Source organism: Rhododendron vialii, chromosome 12a (assembly GCF_030253575.1).
Source record: "Rhododendron vialii isolate Sample 1 chromosome 12a, ASM3025357v1".
NCBI lineage: Eukaryota > Viridiplantae > Streptophyta > Magnoliopsida > Ericales > Ericaceae > Rhododendron > Rhododendron vialii.
This window is the reverse complement of record NC_080568.1, coordinates 27,405,992-27,423,500: the sequence shown is the minus strand read 5'-3', so window position 1 is coordinate 27,423,500 and position 17,509 is coordinate 27,405,992. Positions and strand designations below refer to the sequence as shown.

Here is a 17,509-nt window from a genome sequence, read left to right as displayed (position 1 = left end):
TGATACAAACAGGAATTTACTAACAGAAACTTCATACAGAATCATATGGCATTTACATGTACCTATTGGAGATGAAACATGCCAAAGGTGCATCAAATAGTTTTTCTGGATACATAAATCTTGTCACAAAAGCACTTTGCATTTAAATCAACTACTAAAATGATGAGAGCATGTGTAAGTGGCCAATTCCTACAAATCAGAGAGATCTCGAATAATTATACTACTACTAATCTCCTCCAAAAACCTCCAAATAATCAAAAGAGAGCACCACCTATTCTTCATGCACCTCCTCCTCATCCTCTCCAACCTCCTCATCAACCTCCTCATACTCATCCAGTTCTTGATCTTCGTCATCCTCCACCAGTTCTTGATCTTCGTCGTCCTCCTCAAAGTCGTTGTCCTCTTCAAAGTCATCAGAAACCTCTCCATATAGAAACACCAACTGGCCCTTCTTTGATTGCTCCCAAACAAGTAAATCTTTCAAGTACTGAATGGGGGAAGCAAGTGCCAACCCTTCACCCCCGGCTATCATAATAGCAGCAACCAAACCCTTCTCAGTGACGACCGGGCCTCCCGAAGCCCCCGCTTCCACCACCCCATCAGCTTCGATATAAAGATCCCCCGGCAAAGACCGAGACGGATCATGAAGGGTCTCTTCCATGTCGTTCGCAAGTATTTCTTTCCCTGTTCTAATAGCAGAAAATAAGGCCGACTTCACAGACCACTGGAAGGCAGTATTTCCCACAAAAAAAAGCCTCTGACCCAACAGCAAGTTATAATGTGAGAGATCGAGTTTAGAAATACTGTTTAAATCATTCACCATGCCATCCGGTAAAGAAAGGCACGCAATATCATGAACTGTATCAACAGCAGTTACTTTGACTGAGTGGAATTTCCCACCGGGGAGCTTTGCCCAGACGGTAAATGTAACAAACCTCGAACCTCTAACACCTTGAATATCAAAAGGGAACCGCTCAGATATGACGTGAGCAGCAGTGGCTGCCTTTCTCTTTGTGATGAGAAACCCTGTTCCGGACCCTCGACCAACAATCAATCCATTCAATCCTAAGAATACAATGTAAGAAAACAAACAAATAATAAGAAAAACAAATAACAACTGCATCTTTTGTTACTGGAATAATGGCAAAACAAATAGCAGCAACTAATAACAGCTTTCGTTACTGAAATTTTGTAAAAAATGATTGGCACTGGAATTTTGTTTGGCATGGGATCAAGAAGATGATTGGCACTGGAATTTTGTTTCAAATAATTGCAAAACAAACAGAAAATCAGACCATTTACCCTAAAGATTTCATCCAATTTCAGTAGACAATACTGGGCTAAATCATTACATTATGTGCCAAAAAATAGCAAGAAAACTTACGTAGTTGGGTTTTGATGTACAAAACGCCAGATTTCAGTCCGGTGAGCATTTCGCCTATCCTCCTATCCTCCTTGCTCTTCGAATCATCTTCAGGGGAAGTCGGGATCGAGCGAGAACTGAAAGAACGGGGCTGGCTTGAGAGAGAACGGAACGGGGCCCGCTTGAGAGAGAACGGGGCCGGCGGGGAAAGCTTCATCGGCCTCATCTTCAAGAGCGCTGATGAAATCATCTCGTTTAGGGGAGGGAGGAGGCGAGGGGAGAGTTTAGGGTTTAGATAGGCTAGGGATGAATAGAAAAAGGGTTTTCGCGACGTTTATATAGTGTGGGCTACGGCACGTTTATACGGTGTGGGCTACGGCTTTAACCCCACTACATAAGTGTGGTGGGCTTTACTGGGCTGGCCCAAGCCAAGTAAGAGATGCAATCGGAGACCCGAATTCATAACAACCGGCCTGCCTATCCGGTTTATTGCGGTTGCGGTAGGTGGTGCTCGTGGTCGAAGCCTTCGGGGGACTTTGTTGACCCCTTTGAGGGGACGCCGTCCCGTCCCGTCATGGATGACGATGACCGCAAAGAATCTCGAGGAAGTCGAGGTTGCGCGTGGTGGGAGGTTGCGTATGGTGGGTATGACTGCGTCGTGCTGGTCGGTTAGGAAGGCTATCGGAGCAGCGGCGAGGTCTGCCATCGGAGAGAGAGGGACAAAGAGAGAAGTGGGGTGAAGTTGATGGAGTCTTTCAGAGCATCTCCAATAGGCTCAAACCAATTCTAAGCAAATAGACTATCCAAAAGGCCAAAATACTAGTTTAACTAGCCCTTACAAGTATGAATCTTCCAACAGCCTAAGCAATTGGGCTATTGAAATCCCAATTACCATTTTTTAATTCATGAACCCTAACCTCTTGAAATGCAACCTCAAACTGAAATCGGAAATCGGAAATTGCAGTTGAAGAACACACTAATCAGAAAATGCAATCTGAAATTGAACTTAAACAACCCACAAATCAACCTCAAACTGAACCAAATCAATCGGCAAATGCAATTCAAGAACACCCACAAATTGAACTTGGAACAACCCACAAATTGAACTCAACCAAAATTGAATACCATAAATCAACAAACCGCACCATCTCGATTGGAAAACTTGCTGGCCACCACCATCTCACCATCTCAATCGGAAAACTTGCCGGAATAAAACACCCAAATCGCAGACCCACCAACCAAACCACAAATCATCTCTGCATACCACAGATCCACCAAACCCACAAATCCAAAAACAGAAATTGAAAACCCACAAACCCACAAATTGAAATCCCTGCTGAAATCTGGCGCCGGAGCCAACGACGGCAAAAACGACGAAGACCTTTCTGGGCTTAGGCTAGTCAATTTGATGAAAAACCCCATTTGTTTAGGCCATTGGAGATGCTCTCAGAGAGAATTTAGTGAGACAACGGCCGGCCGGCCTGAGGGAGGTCTCTCTCTGAGAGAGAGGGAGGGACTTGGGAAGGCCAAATTTTGGTGGTCTCAAGGGTTAGGTATACTTGAGATCGAAGTTGTGAGAATATATAAAAAGAGAAAGAGACGTGGAGTGTTTGGAGTCATTGCTTTCACACGTGGTTTGTGGTCAGAGTTTCCTCCTCGTTTACGCCAATCCTATCCTCTTTACAGAAAGTCTACAGCCACCGCACCAAAATGCAGTGGCCGGCCACTGCACGTCGTGTGGGGCCCACTATGAATCTTGCACGGATGATCTGAACCGTTCAATAATTTTTTAAATAAAAATGGTTGGACACCTGCGAACATCAGCTTGATTCGATTTGTATAAATACTCAGATCAAGCTTCTCATCTTTCTATACACCAGAAAACCAATCTTTCCATTTTTTCCGATTTTCTAAAGATGAGAAGCTTGATCCAAATACCTACGCATATCGGATCGAGTTGATGTTTCGCGACACCCACTCGATTTTTTTTAAATTATTGAACGGATCGAATCATCCTTGTGGATTCCGAAATGAGCCCTACATAGCGTGCAGAGGCCGGCCACCGCATTTTTGGTGCGGTTAATGGAGCACTGCTCTCCTCTTTATTCGCTTTTAAACTCCGTTAATTTCGAGAGAAATATCAGGAAAATATGGAACGAGTCTGTACTCTTTCCATAATGTTTTTTTTAATAAAGAAACGTTTTAATATTGAGAAATGTTAAGTGTAAAGAAAATATCATTAAAGTGTACATGAACTGTTCAAATGTACTACACAGTAAATCTTGCCGTTCTTGTACAATTTTTTAAATCAGAGTTTAGCAGTCCCGCTATACATTACGCACAACCTAATTATGTACTACTGTATTACATGCATGATAATCGATGTCGGGTACCATGCATGCATAATAATCGGAGCTGTTGATTTCGTAAAAATGCACTTGTTTAACACGATAACGAATATTGGGTAGTACTTGCTTCATTAATCCGTTTCAATTTTTTTGCATTCTAAATTCGTGATTGCAATATAATTTGTTTTTTATCAAGCGCTTAATAATATCAGATTAAAATGATTTTCAGAATTGGCCTACTTAAAATAATATTTTCTACAAATAATACAATTTGTTCCATGTATGTGAGAGAGATGTGATTGAGACGTGACACACATTAATGTGTCTCTAATATTTTTCTTTTACACATTGAATTATCCGGCTTAGGCCCCGTTCCCGAAAGGAAAATAAATACTTATTTTTTAAGAAGACAATTTCAAGTTCAAAAATCACGTGCTTATACAAATAATTTTCTACCAATATAAATTTTATTTGATAAATCTTATTGAGATCTTTAATACGATAAAAGAAAAACTGAAATTTTATTTTTCATTTATATTATTTTTAAATTTAAAAATATAAAATAAATAAATAAATTTTAAAAATGTGTTTTGAAACGGGCCTTAATTTGTGTTGGGGTGTGTGGGGGTGGGTATGAGTTGTAATCCATTAAATTCAAAGAAAGAGAGTAATTGAATGACGGTTCCAACCCACCTCCCATAATTGAATGACGCTTCACATGCCGGAGCACGTGGTGGGCACCCACCATTTAATGACCTAGTAATCTCTTTTCTATGGAAAATCCCAAATACCGGAGTAATTTTGTTCTCTTTTTTCACGTGATTTGACAACCCAAAGCGTCACTTTGAATTCGAAAAAGGAAAATTTTATTATACGCGCCGAGGTCACCGCACACGATGCATCTCATTCTCTACCACATATTACTAACGTTTTTATCCTTCTGATGCACGGAGATGAAAGAAAAAAGTGAGAGCTACTTTCCTGTTGTCGTACATGCAGTGGATTGACATGTATGATTTTTGAAATTTTTTATTTTTTCACGAAATAATTAAAAAAATTCTATAACAACAACAAAAAAAATGAAGAAAATAGATAGGTTTCAAGAAAAGAGATGGGAACTATCTTCGAGATGAGGAATGCTATGATCTTCAAATGCATTGATACAGAGCTTGTAGCGGCGTCGGGTAATTAGGAAATGATTGGAAATTAAATGATTGGTATCTTCAAAGGAAAATTTTAACACCACACTCATTTACACATCCATTCACACACACGTACTCACAATAAGCAATAAAGGTGAGCCCCATACACATTGGGTGTATAATGTATGCGGGCTCCATAATTGTTATGAGTGTGGGTGTGTGAATGTGTGTGTAAATAGATGTGGTGGTAGAATGATTGATCTTCAAAATGGTTGGTAATAGAGGTGAGCAAAATAACCATGAAATCGTGAATCCAGTCCAAATCAATTCAAACCGAATAATTTGGTTTGGTTTTTTAATGATGTGGTTAGGTCTTGGTTTAAAAAAAATAAAAACAGTGTTAAATGGTTTGGTTTATGGATTTACGTTAATGGTTCTGGTTCTAAACCAATCCGAACCGTGTGATAGACACACACACATATAGTATATAATTTGTTTAGATATACTTAATAAACTTAATTTCCTTATCTAATACTCTATTCCATCACCCTATTCTTTTCTTTCACTTTCAATATTAATTTCCTAAACTTCCTATTCCTACAATTTCATTACGCTACATACATGGTTTGGGCTTAGTAAAGTGATTTCTTACTCTTTTATCTCGGTAACTTACTTTCTAATGTATTCTATTCTTATTTAGTTGATTGATGTTAGTGAGTTTTGATAATTTTAATATATTAATTTCAATATAACTTTTAGTTTAAGTTATCTATGCAATTTTAAGTACTTAAAATAGTTTATAGTAATGATATCTCAATTTTAAACGAATCGTGGTTTAAAACCGAAACCAAACCGCCTTTGAATGGTTTGGATTGGTTTGGTTTTATGAATTTTATGGATTGGTTTGGTTCTCTAAATTCATAATCCGTAAGTAGTGGTTTGGTTATTGGATTACTATAAAACCAGACCAATCCGATCCATGCTCACCCCTAGTTGGTAATTAATTAGGAAATGATTTAACAACCTAAAGTTGATTTGGTAAATCAAATTTAATGTAATTGAATCTTTTCCTTTATTTTGTAATTCGAAAGTTTTCCAAATGAATCTTTCCTTCTTTCTTTCTTTTTCTTTTTTTGAGTTCGTGCTACTTTTCAATTAATTATATCTTATAGTAATTTATAACGTTTTAGGTAATTTTGAAAATATTGAATTATAGAACAAATCGAGATCTATCAAACAAGATCCATATTGGATATAAAATTTATTACCACTTTAAAGATATAACTAATTTTTTAATCCAATTAGAATTGAACTGAGACAAATAAATTGAGACGGAGGGAGTATTACCTACCATAATTGAATGACGCTTCACATGCCAGAACGTGGTGGGCACTCACCGTTTAATGACCGAGTGATCTCTTTTCTACGGAAAAATCTCTTTTTCACGTGAATTCGAAAAAGGAAAATTTTATTCTATACGCATGGCTCCTTCTCTGCCACACATTATAGAGGCAGCAAATTGGGCATGGGCCAAAAAAAATAGGCCCGATAAGACACATTGTCCAGCCCAAGATCTTGTTCCCTTTTCGGTCCACAATCGCGTTTTAATTAGGGTCCAAGGTCCATGAAATGACAATAGTACCCTCCGGTATTTAAAACCATCTTTTCAAATGTTCTTCGTTCTCAATAATAGGGTTTCTCTCTCTCTCTCTCTCTTTTTTGTGGGATCCGGAGTGGCGCTCGACTCCACATAAAGCGGTGGAGAAGAGCAATGGAATGGGTCCGGTGATTGTAGCACTTTTGCACATTGAATATTTCAAATTCTAACATGTTAAATTATCACGTAAGCCTTCAAAAAATAAATTTGACACTCAAATTTGAAGCCTATGTTGAAGATGCTCTTAGAATCCTCCTCTACAACACATTATCATGGAGAAGGGCATGGTGCATCACCCCTAGGGGCAGTGAAGTGTTTGTGTTTAAGAGTTTTTCCTTAAATAGTAGTACCTTTTTTGCGTTTAATTAGCTTTACACAACTGAGCCCAAAAAATTAAAAATAGAAAAAGAGTTTAGCACACAAGGAATATATTTTGACTTTGTAAAGTAAAACTCAAATGCATACGGATGGAAAGTGGTAGAGTTGGAGGGGATTTGGAACGGGGTATCGGGTTGGAGTTGTTACAAATAGTAAAACCCTTTAAATCTACTTGAAATAGTACTCCTAGTATTTTGATCTTCCAAAATGGAATTTTAGAGAATATTTAGTTGGAGATGCTCTAAATGGTGCATCATGCACTAGATTATTTTCACTGTTATCCACAATCAGAAAGGCAATGGCAGATCTAAAGCGGAATAAACTTTACTCAAGATCGGATAAACCAACGAGCCTTCAAATTTAACTTGCTTAGTTACACCACACAAGATAAATACGAAAGTCACAACAAACCAGACTTAAATATAGGGAAAAAAAAACCTACAGTGCAGTGTTTAAATATGCATTACATACCATTACACTACACTACATACCAGGACAAAATAAAACAGCAGCTTATGGAGTCTCCAAAGAAACACCATTACCAGAAATAGCCTTGTAACCATGCGATCGAAATCATGCACCCTCCACATCTTTTGCATGTTCCCTGCAGATCACATGGCAGTTTTGTTAGCATGGCATTTCCATAATGACCAGATGGACTACAGCATATGAACGTAGCAAATTCATTTTCTATTCATGCAAGCCTTGCATAGTTACAAGGAGTAAAACAAGCAAACAACATTACTAGAAAAATATTGTCCATACACGTCCACAGTTCCACCAAAAGAAAGCCTTCCGTTCACAAATCCTAGTAAGTAATGAATAGCTATAAAATATAGTATAAGCAAGCCGCCTCCTATTATGCTAATAATACTGGACGACCACAATTAATGACGCTTCGGCCCAACAGAGGAAACACCACGTACAATTTTCCAAAAATTTATGCACAACTCGGGGAAATCACGGAGGCATGCATGGATGATAACTATACCATAAATTCTTAGGAGTTGGGACAAGTTATTTAACATGGATAATAATATAATATATCAATCGATGAGGTAATAAAACCGATACGCAAAGTAACTGATGGACCATAAAATCACATCGTAGTTAGTTGCAGACATCTACGCATGCAATGATGCAAGCTATGTTAAGACAACTACACACAGATAAAGGTGTTGATCTGTCACAAATGTAAGGGTATGTTTGATTGAAAGAAATGATGCAAAGTGAAAGTGAAATGAAAGAAAGGAAAGTGAAGAAAATTTATTTTCTTGTATGCATGCAGCTACAAGAAAGTATCTACAGCTATGTAGCACGGACACTTCGTCAAAGGTCACGTACCAGTGTCGGACACTTGTCGAACACCGACACTCTCCGGATACGTGTCCGACACTCATTTCCAAGTGTCTTAGTTTTTTTTATCAATGTTTTCCATTTGGACACTCTGGGGACACTTTAAAATGCTCCAGACGCTCTTGGACACATGGAAAACAAGTTGGGGTTGATAAAAAAAATAGTAAGATCTAATTAAAACTTAGGGAAGTCATTTTTTGGGTGACAGATGATGGTTTAATGGTTATAAAGACACACAAATGATCGAATGCTTTTAGTCAAAAACTTTTATGAATGATATGATGATGGTTATAATGTAACATATATGTGGTGTTGCATATTTACAATTAGAACCTTAATTGTTTTACTTTTTCTTCACGTGATAGTATACATATATGCTTTTTAAAACGTGTCTCCTAACGTGTCGTGTCTTCCATTTTTTAAAAATTCACTTGTCGGAGTGTCAGTGTTGTGTCCGTGCTACATAGATCTACAGTTACAAGATAACCCTCTCACCAGCTTTTATTTTAATCCCCCACATACCAAAAAAAAAAAAAAAAGGTGGGCGAAATGGGAAGTCATGTCACAATAGGTTACTTTCCCAATAATAATAAAATTTCCCAGTGTTTTTCGCAGGAAAGTGAAACAATATTACCATGCTGATATGAGTTGTACAGGAAAGTTCAATTTCTTGCATTTTCTACAACTTTCTGGCTAAACAAAGGCAGAAATAGATTCATTTTCCACCATATTCCTCTTAACAAAACGCAGCCTAATAGATAAAGACAAATCAACAAATATATTTTAGACCCTGACAAGTTGAATAAACATGAATGTTGTGCTACTCAAAATGGATTGGAGGCAAACAGTGTATCGTACCCATGTTTCTCAAAATACTCCAAATACTTCAAAACATCCTCAATTGGAATTGCTTGGGTTTCAGAGGCACGTATCTTGCGAATGACACCAAGAACTCCTCCATACTCACTGACGAGAGCTCCCCCAGTAAAATGCTGCATCACAGGAATCCAAAAAAGACAATGAGAATGTCACGTGGTTTGCATAAATACAGGCCATACAAAGGGAAAGAATAGGAAAAAATAAACAAACCAGTTTAGAACACATGCCCAATATCAGCATCGGGCACGTGCTCTGCACGTGCTCAATAGCAGTCACCATATACTATAATATATTTTTTATTATAATGGAAATATATAATTGATTTTTTATCAGAAAATTATTATATATTTGTTCATTAACAAGGTGAAATTTCTCCATCAGAGTAAGGCTACTTTACCATATTGTCATATTTCTCTTTGCCCATAAACCTCACAAATATTTTAAGTTCTCCCATTTTCTCCTTCTTTACTAATTTTTGTCGTCTCTAATATCTCTATTTGATCTTTACTTAGCATCTCCATCCTCATGTTGGGCTCCCATATATTTTCGTTCTTTTCACTACCAGTTTCAGTAGCTTCCATCGTTGATTTCTTTATGGTAAGTTGGTAACCATCAGAGTAAATTTCATAGGGCCCAACATTGTTATCAAAAACTTGGCTAACATATTCTTAGCAAATACAGAAGGTCGTCACAACATTGTGCAATTTTAATGCTATTATAGATGCAGGTTGGATCCACATGGCCCACGGGTAAACCCATGTACATGGGTCTTCCCTTTTTTTGTTGTTGATAGAAACGTATATTATCTTCAGATACAATTAGGGGAGTAATGGTTTTTTGGTAGGAAACACCACATATACAATCATAATTACGTTATAAAGTAAAGGGTAAAAAGGTCATTTGAATTAATGTGCAAGAAAAACACAGCGGAGAAACATGGCAACAACCGCTTTTATATGAAGTAGTAGACTAAGGAACTTTGTCTAGGGGATTAGGGCCAATAACTTTAACTCTTAATCTCACCCAACAATCTCCAAATAATCAGAAGAGAGCTTCATGAGAAATCCATAAGTACTGTCAGACCAAAAGAGTACCAAGCACAATCCAGGAAAGGAAACAATGCACCTTGCCCTTTGTAAGGAAACAGATGAGAAAATTGTTCATATTCTATATAATGCCACTTCCAAAAATTACACTAACAGCATGTGATTAATACTCCACGTTTTGTTTTGACACCTCTCATCCAACACCTGTTACATCCTTCAGCTTTTCCTTGTAGTGCCCCAAGTCCTTGATCCAAAATTCAAATACAGTGCAAGAAGAGTTGAAAGAACATGGGAAAAATAGATTCATCTCAAGTGAAACTTGAGGCCATCGCGGTCATCACTACCTTATTGCTTCTGAAACAACATACAACTTTCCGCTAGACTATAAGGATTACAAGAAATATACACACACGCACATATCCAAGTTTCATATTTTCTCGCGTATATATTTGCTGCATAGAAGTTAACTGATTTTGATTCAAATATTTTCTCATGCGTTAACTGACAATATGAGAGAGAGAGAGAGAGAGAGAGAGAGAGAGAGAGAGAGTACTTTTCCAATAGGAAATGATGCTTTTATCAACTGCCCAGATGTCCTTGCATTGTGAGAGACTGCTTTTTCCACGTCATCATCAATAGATCTAAGGAAAGACGATAGATTGTATTAAGAAAGGTGTGACTACATAGCAAATGATTTAGGGCTAAAAAGCTCTCTACAGTTGTGCACTAAGTTCCATATGTTCTTTTCCTTCTAAGAAGCAAGGGTGGAAAACATAACAAAAAACCAACACCATGTGAACACAACCACATCAAAATACCAGCAAAAAGCAAAGATGAACTTCAACACTTCATCAATATGACTTGGCCAATATAATACGTAATCGCCGTATTGGGCTAGGCAGACCCACTCTCAATGATGAGACTGGCAACATATGAGGAGACATGCAACAGACATTTAAAGATGTTACTTTACACCAACTATATTAGCTTAACAAGTAAGCCAGTAACCAATGGTTACCAATCACCATGCAGCCTAAGCCAACATAGAACTATCACTAAGTTCCAAGTACATGAAAAAATACTTGCTGCCAAGTATATGAACAACAATTCCAAGCTAACTACATACACCTCCAATACCTGAACAAACCAAGAGAATAACCAGGTGTTGCATTCGTCCAATTACCATACACCCGAACACTGCCCGCGGCAACCACCTCATCTCCTTCTCGCTCAGACTCCAACTTTCCACATTCTGGTACTTGTAGTTGTCGACAACATAAAATCTTCACAAAAGCTATTTTGGATAGAGAATCAGTATGCAACAAGACACCCTCGTATTTCTCTGGACGACCAAGAATCTTGACACCAATCTGCAATCAACTTAAACATGAATCACAGAACACATCGCTGGACTTTCCAGAAGCTTGACGTGCAAAAAAAATAAAATAATCAAATAATCCCTTCAAAAAGAATCATGGACTCAATTTTTTGCAGCAACTGCGGTACCTATGACTTTAACTTTCCCTCTTTGAAAACTTGTCCAGCAAAGGAATAAAGATTCGTAGAAATCCAATTTTCAAGTAGTTTCTATACAATTGAACAACCATAATTTTAATAAACTACTTGCAATCCTGCACCAACAAAGGGGAATTGCACATGTTTGCTTCCCAAGCATAATTCAACGGAGGCATGACTTAAGCTCGACTTCGAACATTCCCAAAAGCACTGGTGTACATATAATGTTGAAACTTTAAAGTAAAACTGAAATTAAAGAGTTTTTTACCATACGTCACCTTGTATTCAGTGCCTTTGAGATGTCTCAAACAATCAGTGGAAGTTGCAACTATACCATCTGAACGTACCACAGTTCCAGACATTACCACGGATGCCTCACCATCTACGGAACATTAGGTCAGTTCCTCAATGATAGAAGAATTATTCAACTAAGATAAGTACATTAGAACCCCCATGCAAGAATCTAAAAACACAACGCAGAAGAATTATGTGACCTAACAGTTCTCAAAAGATTACCTTGAAGGAAAGCTAAGCAAACAAGAGACCCATGGACAGAAGCAGCAGCTGGTTGCGTCAGAAAACGCATCGCAGCTTCACCTTTAAGAGCTTTATGGAATTTAGGACTGTGATGGGGACGAAGAACAAGATCCCTATAAAGCCCTCGACTTTGAGAATTTCCTAATAATGAGAAAAAGTGAGGGTATCGCATGTTAGAAAAGGAACTCGTGGTTAAAACACAAAGCACAAACTATAAAGAAAGACAGATGCCGCTTAAAACCTTCAACATAGGCAGGAGGTTTTCGAGTATTCCCTGACATAAAAGAATGTTGGTGTCACATGTCATACAAGGAACCTCCAGAAGATGACACAAGGCACAACATCAACATTTGGTTGTCTTAAGCAAACCTGATTGAAGCGAACCAGTCCAGGGATGAAGAGTTTGAAAGTGCTGCGTACTCGGCATCCATGGCAGCGGCAGAGTCGACTTACTGAGGGATGTCGCAACTGACAACCATCCATATTAGGTGCAAAGATGAGACCAATGCATTTCAGTCAAAAACAAAGAGGAAAACCCTGTAAAGGCGAGGAGTGGGGAGGGCTGGAGAAGCAAGCAATGAAACATTCACTCACCGCCACAAATGTTCACATTCCTGATGGCACTGGAGCTCCGAAGGCCTTTGTGTCGAAGCAGGGAAGGTAAATTCTGGACGTAATTTGGAATTGAATTCAGCTGAGTTTCACACAAAATCGCGCGCGCGCACACAAATGCACGCGAATATGGGGGGGGGGGGGGTGTGAGGGATGAGCACAATTCATGGGAATTTGAAACACATTACAATGTTAGAAGACAAAATTCAGAGACAGATTAGAGAAGATGCACTACAGGACAATCACATAACAACTAGAAAAGACGTCTAAATCAAAAGAATTGAAATTTCAGAAAGGCTGCTAGCTGGATTCGAAAGACTGAACTACCAGGGAGCAATTGTAAAAAAGAAAAAAAAAATCAATCAAACAAACAAACATTTAGCAATATTTAAAATAAGGTAACTGCTCGACCGAAAATCTTTAGACGCGCCTAAAAAATAGAAATGGTTGCGCGTACGAGAAAGCTCGTAAAAGGAGTACTACTAATAATTTATATGAAAAATGAGCCTCCTTAATCTCAAACCAGGGGTAGAAAAGAACTTAGGGGGAACATACATAAAACTGGAATTCTTATCAATGAACACGATACTAATCAAAATCATGAATTTGTGAAACTGATCTTATCCATAGATTACTAAAATACTATCAGATTTTGAGCAGAAAATAACGCGTAATATTCCCGAAGAGTGACTTGCCTGTAAAGCCATCACCAACTCTCTGTGCTCTCTCTCTCTCTCTGCCCAAAAATCGCCTTGTTTAGGTTTTGCTTCCGATGGATCAAAAGAAAAAAAAGGTTTTGGTTCCGCAGTGGCTTGGCTGTTGTGGTGACGATCGGTGTTATATTGGGTAGATTTTCACTGACCTCCCCTCCCTTCAATTTTCTGAAATATCATTTATCTCGCTTATTGTTGATATTATTATCAAAATTCCTCCTTCCGTTAACTTTCCATCCAAAAACCATTAATTTGACTATGAAATGACGAAAATATTTTCTAGTTCGCCGCCACTCTAACCAACTTCATCTCCGTTCCTCCATTTGTTTATTTTTTCGAACATATATGTTAATGCGCACACAAACGATGGTATGCGTGTACCATATTCGTTTCGTTGTCTAATTAAAAGTATTCCATTTTGGATAACTTTATTTAAGGAACTTCAAGAATTTTGAAGTCTTACTGGGCCTTCTTGGATATTGGGTGTTTGGGATAAAATTAACCACTCAACGGTTCCAAAATGAACACTAGAGTCGCAATATTAGAATCAACCTTTTACATTCTCGTTTTACCTATGGACAAAAAGACTAAATTACTATTTACCAAAAAAAAAAGTGACTAAATTACCCAAACCTATCTTACTAATAACAAGAAAGGGGCAAGCCAAAACCTAATCCTAACAAGTTGCTAGCTTTTCATCAGCCATTGCGCGCTAGCTGCAAGCACCCCAACATCTTCAAGATATTACTTCTCTTCCAATTACTAACTAAGGGCAACAGGGCCAGCCCTAGGGCAAGGCCTAATACGCTGCCTGGGGCCTCCATTTTTAAGCCCAAAATAAGGCCACCAAGTCGAGATATGTATTATATTTTAGGTAGCACACAAATTCTGAAAACCGCTAGCTTTGTCCTAGCTGTGAGACCCTGGGCTCCTAAATGAAGGGTCATTGGTTCGAATCTGGTCCCCTCACGGTTATTTTTAGTAAATGCTTTTTTTGTATCCAGTTTAATTCAATGCTTAAATGGTTGAAAATAAAAAATCTTCTCCAAAAACTTTGGCTCTTGATTTTTGAATGGCAGAAGTTCTATTTGCTACACAAACAAATAAGGAGTATATTTTTATACTTTCAAGGTAAAATTACTGGGACATTTGTATTCCATTCATTTTAAAAAAAAATTCATTATGCTTTATTTAACGGCTTTGAAGGAGTGAAGGGGGATATAATAAGAGGGGGATATAATAAGAGGGGATATGGTTGAAGGAGGTATTATTTAAGAATGGTAGATTAAAAGTAACTTGGTTTGTTTTGTTTATTTAAAAGGAGGATATGAGGGGGTGATTAAAGTACAATTGGGTAAAAAAATTATTTTGCCTTTTGTTAGTAACTCTTTATTACAGTGGTACCCCAACCCAATTTCTTCCAACGAGAATATCCCAATCCAAATACTCTCTCTCTCTCTCAGTAACCCATTTTCAAAAAGTTGAATTGAGAGACTGAACTTCCAAGGAGCAACTGTAAAAAGCTTTTTTTTTTGTTTGGGGGGGTAAATCAGCTTGAAATAAAAAAAAAGGGCTAACTGAATATACAGCCTATAAAGGGCATACCCCAGGAGGAAAAGAAGAAAAATTTTGGATTCCCTACAGCAACTGTAAAAAGTAGAAAAAGAAAAAAAGGTAAATTACCAAAGAGACTGTACGCTCCTGGCCACAAAAACAAATTTAGATCCAATTGTTCCAAAAGAGGAGAAAAGTCACTGGAAAAAAATAATAGGATTGTCAGTTGATGAAATTATATACTATAGCAGTGTTTAAGTTTGCAGACTGGAAAACAAATTTAGATCCACTTGTTCCTGTTGTTTTGTTGGCTATGTTTTTTGTTATCAACAGAAGGAAATGCCCTCTTTGCACTCCTGAAAATACATCCACTAGTTCCATACTATACTTTGATTCTTCTCTTCGAAAAGGAATGCCAAATAAAACAATTTTGTCGCTTTCTACCAAAGCAACTTAAAGCATACCCTACGGATGATTCGATGGGCTCAATAAGGTGAAAAGCCTCATCCTCCCGAACAGAGAAAAATACTAAACATTTTTTGCACTTAGGAATTCCAAGCTGCGAATTTTATGCAATTGTCACCAGTATTCTCCATAGGGAGAAAATTCGATGTCCGACGTCTACATTATTATACGTCATAATCTTAAATGCTAGAACTTCATGCCTATTTGCAAAGGCAAGATCGTGCGCTATTGTTGAATTTTCTCTTAGTTGCACACAAGCGCGCGCGCACACACAAATGCACGTGAATATGGGGGGATAAGCACAACTCATAGGAATTAGAACCACATTACAACGTTATAAAATTAAAATCAGAGAAAGATTAAATAAGACGTGATACAGGACAATCACCTAACAACTAGAAAAGACATCTAAATCAAAAGAATAGTAAATTTGGAAAAGCTGTAAGCTGGATTCGAGAGACTGAACTTCCAGGGAGCATCTGTAAAAAGTTAAAAAATAAAATTAAAAAAGGTAAATTAGCAAAGAGACTGTCCGCTCCTGGCCACGAAAACAGAAAATATTTTGGCCCGGAAGAGGAGAAAAGTCTCTGGGAAAAAAAGAGACAAAATCAGATCAAACTAGGGGTAGCAAGAAAACTGGAGTTTCACAGAACAAAAGAGGAGAATCACACAGCAAAAAAACCCAATCAAACAAACAAACATTTAGCAATACTCATAGAAGTTGACTGCTCGATCGAAAAGCTTTAGACGCGCCTAAAAACTAGAAATGGTTGTGCGAACCAGAGGTAGAAAAGAACCTAGGGGGAACATACATAAAACTGAAATTTATCAATCAACACGATACTATTCAGAATCAGGAATTTGAGAAACTGATCTTATCACAGAAATATCAGTTTTTGAGCAGAAAATAAGCAGTAGTAATCACTTGTATGAGCCGAGGAAGAAGAGTGACTTGCCTGTAAAGCCATCACCAACTCTTTGCTCGCTCTCTCTCTCCCTCCCTCTCTCTCTCTCTCTGTGCCCAAAATCTATTAGGGTTTGCTTCCGCGGTGGCCTGGTTATTGTGGTGACGATCCGTAATTATCACTTTAACCCCCTGTACTTTGAAAACAATCACTTACACCTCCATGACTTCAACATTTGACACTTAGACCACCAGTACTTTGAAAAAAATCACTTAGACCTCCTTGACTTCAAAATTTGACACTTAGCACCCCTGAACTTGAGGTTAAAATGAAAACGTTTATTATTTTGTTAGAAATAATCAGAAGCGGGCATCACTAGGGCAGCAAACGAACCGAGCCGCTCGCAGCTCAGCTCATTAATGGTTCGACTCGGAAGTTAAATGAACGAAGTCGGCTCGGCTCATTTTGTAAACGAGCCGAGTTCGAGCTAGGATATGCTCGGCTTGAGTTAGCTCGCGAGCTGGGGTATATATATTTAAGTTTATGATTTTTATTGTTATTTCATAATTTGTTCTTTCCGTTTTCACTTTTCAATCAACCAAGGGAGATGAGAACACACATACACCAGTACACCCCCGCTCCATAGGAAAATGAAAGATATATACTTTTACAATCAAAATATTTTTGGTTGTATTAGATTTATGCGCGGATATATATACATTTTTCGTTGGTCCGTTGAGGCTTGTGAACAAGCTCGAGCTCGAGTTAAGCCAAGGCTCGCCCGGCTCGAGCTCGAGCTCAACTCATTAAGTTTTCACTGCGCTCAAGTTCGGGTTCATTAAAAACTTAATAAACAAGCTTGAATACTGTAAAGTTCGGCTCGGCTCAGCTCGTTTGCATCCAAAGGCATCACGCACGAAATTAAGACTCAGCATTATTTTAAGCAAGCGAAATGCCTTTTGTACCCTTGTTTGAAAACTCCTGTATGTCACTGGAAAATGAATGAACATATTATAGAAAACTCCTTTTAAATCAAAAC

At 38.0% G+C, this 17,509-nt stretch overlaps 2 protein-coding genes across 3 annotated transcripts; both read right to left on the bottom strand.

Annotated features, from left to right (window-relative positions):
- LOC131311372 (uncharacterized) lies at positions 1-3,034 on the bottom strand. The gene is made up of 2 exons (XM_058338810.1): positions 1,385-3,034; positions 1-1,065 (listed from the first exon to the last, which is right to left on the bottom strand). Exons 1-2 carry the CDS (start codon positions 1,611-1,613, stop codon positions 272-274), a joined length of 1,023 nt encoding a protein of 340 aa, XP_058194793.1. The 5' UTR covers positions 1,614-3,034; the 3' UTR covers positions 1-271.
- Positions 3,035-7,192: 4,158 nt separating this feature from the next.
- Positions 7,193-16,592, bottom strand: LOC131311373 (uncharacterized). Of its 2 annotated transcripts, XM_058338812.1 has the most exons (10): positions 16,522-16,592; positions 12,816-12,888; positions 12,591-12,689; positions 12,463-12,495; positions 12,201-12,362; positions 11,963-12,066; positions 11,307-11,539; positions 10,723-10,810; positions 9,103-9,236; positions 7,193-7,492 (listed from the first exon to the last, which is right to left on the bottom strand). In XM_058338812.1, the coding sequence occupies exons 1-10, from the start codon at positions 16,531-16,533 to the stop codon at positions 7,462-7,464; spliced, it is 969 nt and encodes a 322-aa protein (XP_058194795.1). In that variant the 5' UTR covers positions 16,534-16,592; the 3' UTR covers positions 7,193-7,461. The 2 variants fall into 2 exon arrangements, with proteins under 2 accessions (XP_058194795.1, XP_058194794.1); XM_058338811.1 differs by lacking the exon at positions 7,193-7,492 and having other exon boundaries at positions 8,805-9,236.
- Between the last annotated feature and the right edge of the window lie 917 nt (positions 16,593-17,509).

Bases quoted from the DNA above. Each gene is read 5' to 3' on its own strand.
- LOC131311373 (XM_058338811.1), bottom strand. The intron at 12,690-12,815 runs GTGAGTGAATGT...GATGGTTGTCAG, and splicing joins GAATGTGAACATTTGTGGCG to TTGCGACATCCCTCAGTAAG. The intron at 10,811-11,306 runs GTATTGGAGGTG...GTCTTTCCTTAG, and splicing joins TATTCTCTTGGTTTGTTCAG to ATCTATTGATGATGACGTGG.
- LOC131311372 (XM_058338810.1), bottom strand. From the start codon at position 1,613: ATGATTTCATCAGCGCTCTTGAAGATGAGGCCGATGAAGCTTTCCCCG. The intron at 1,066-1,384 runs GTAAGTTTTCTT...TTGTATTCTTAG, and splicing joins GTACATCAAAACCCAACTAC to GATTGAATGGATTGATTGTT.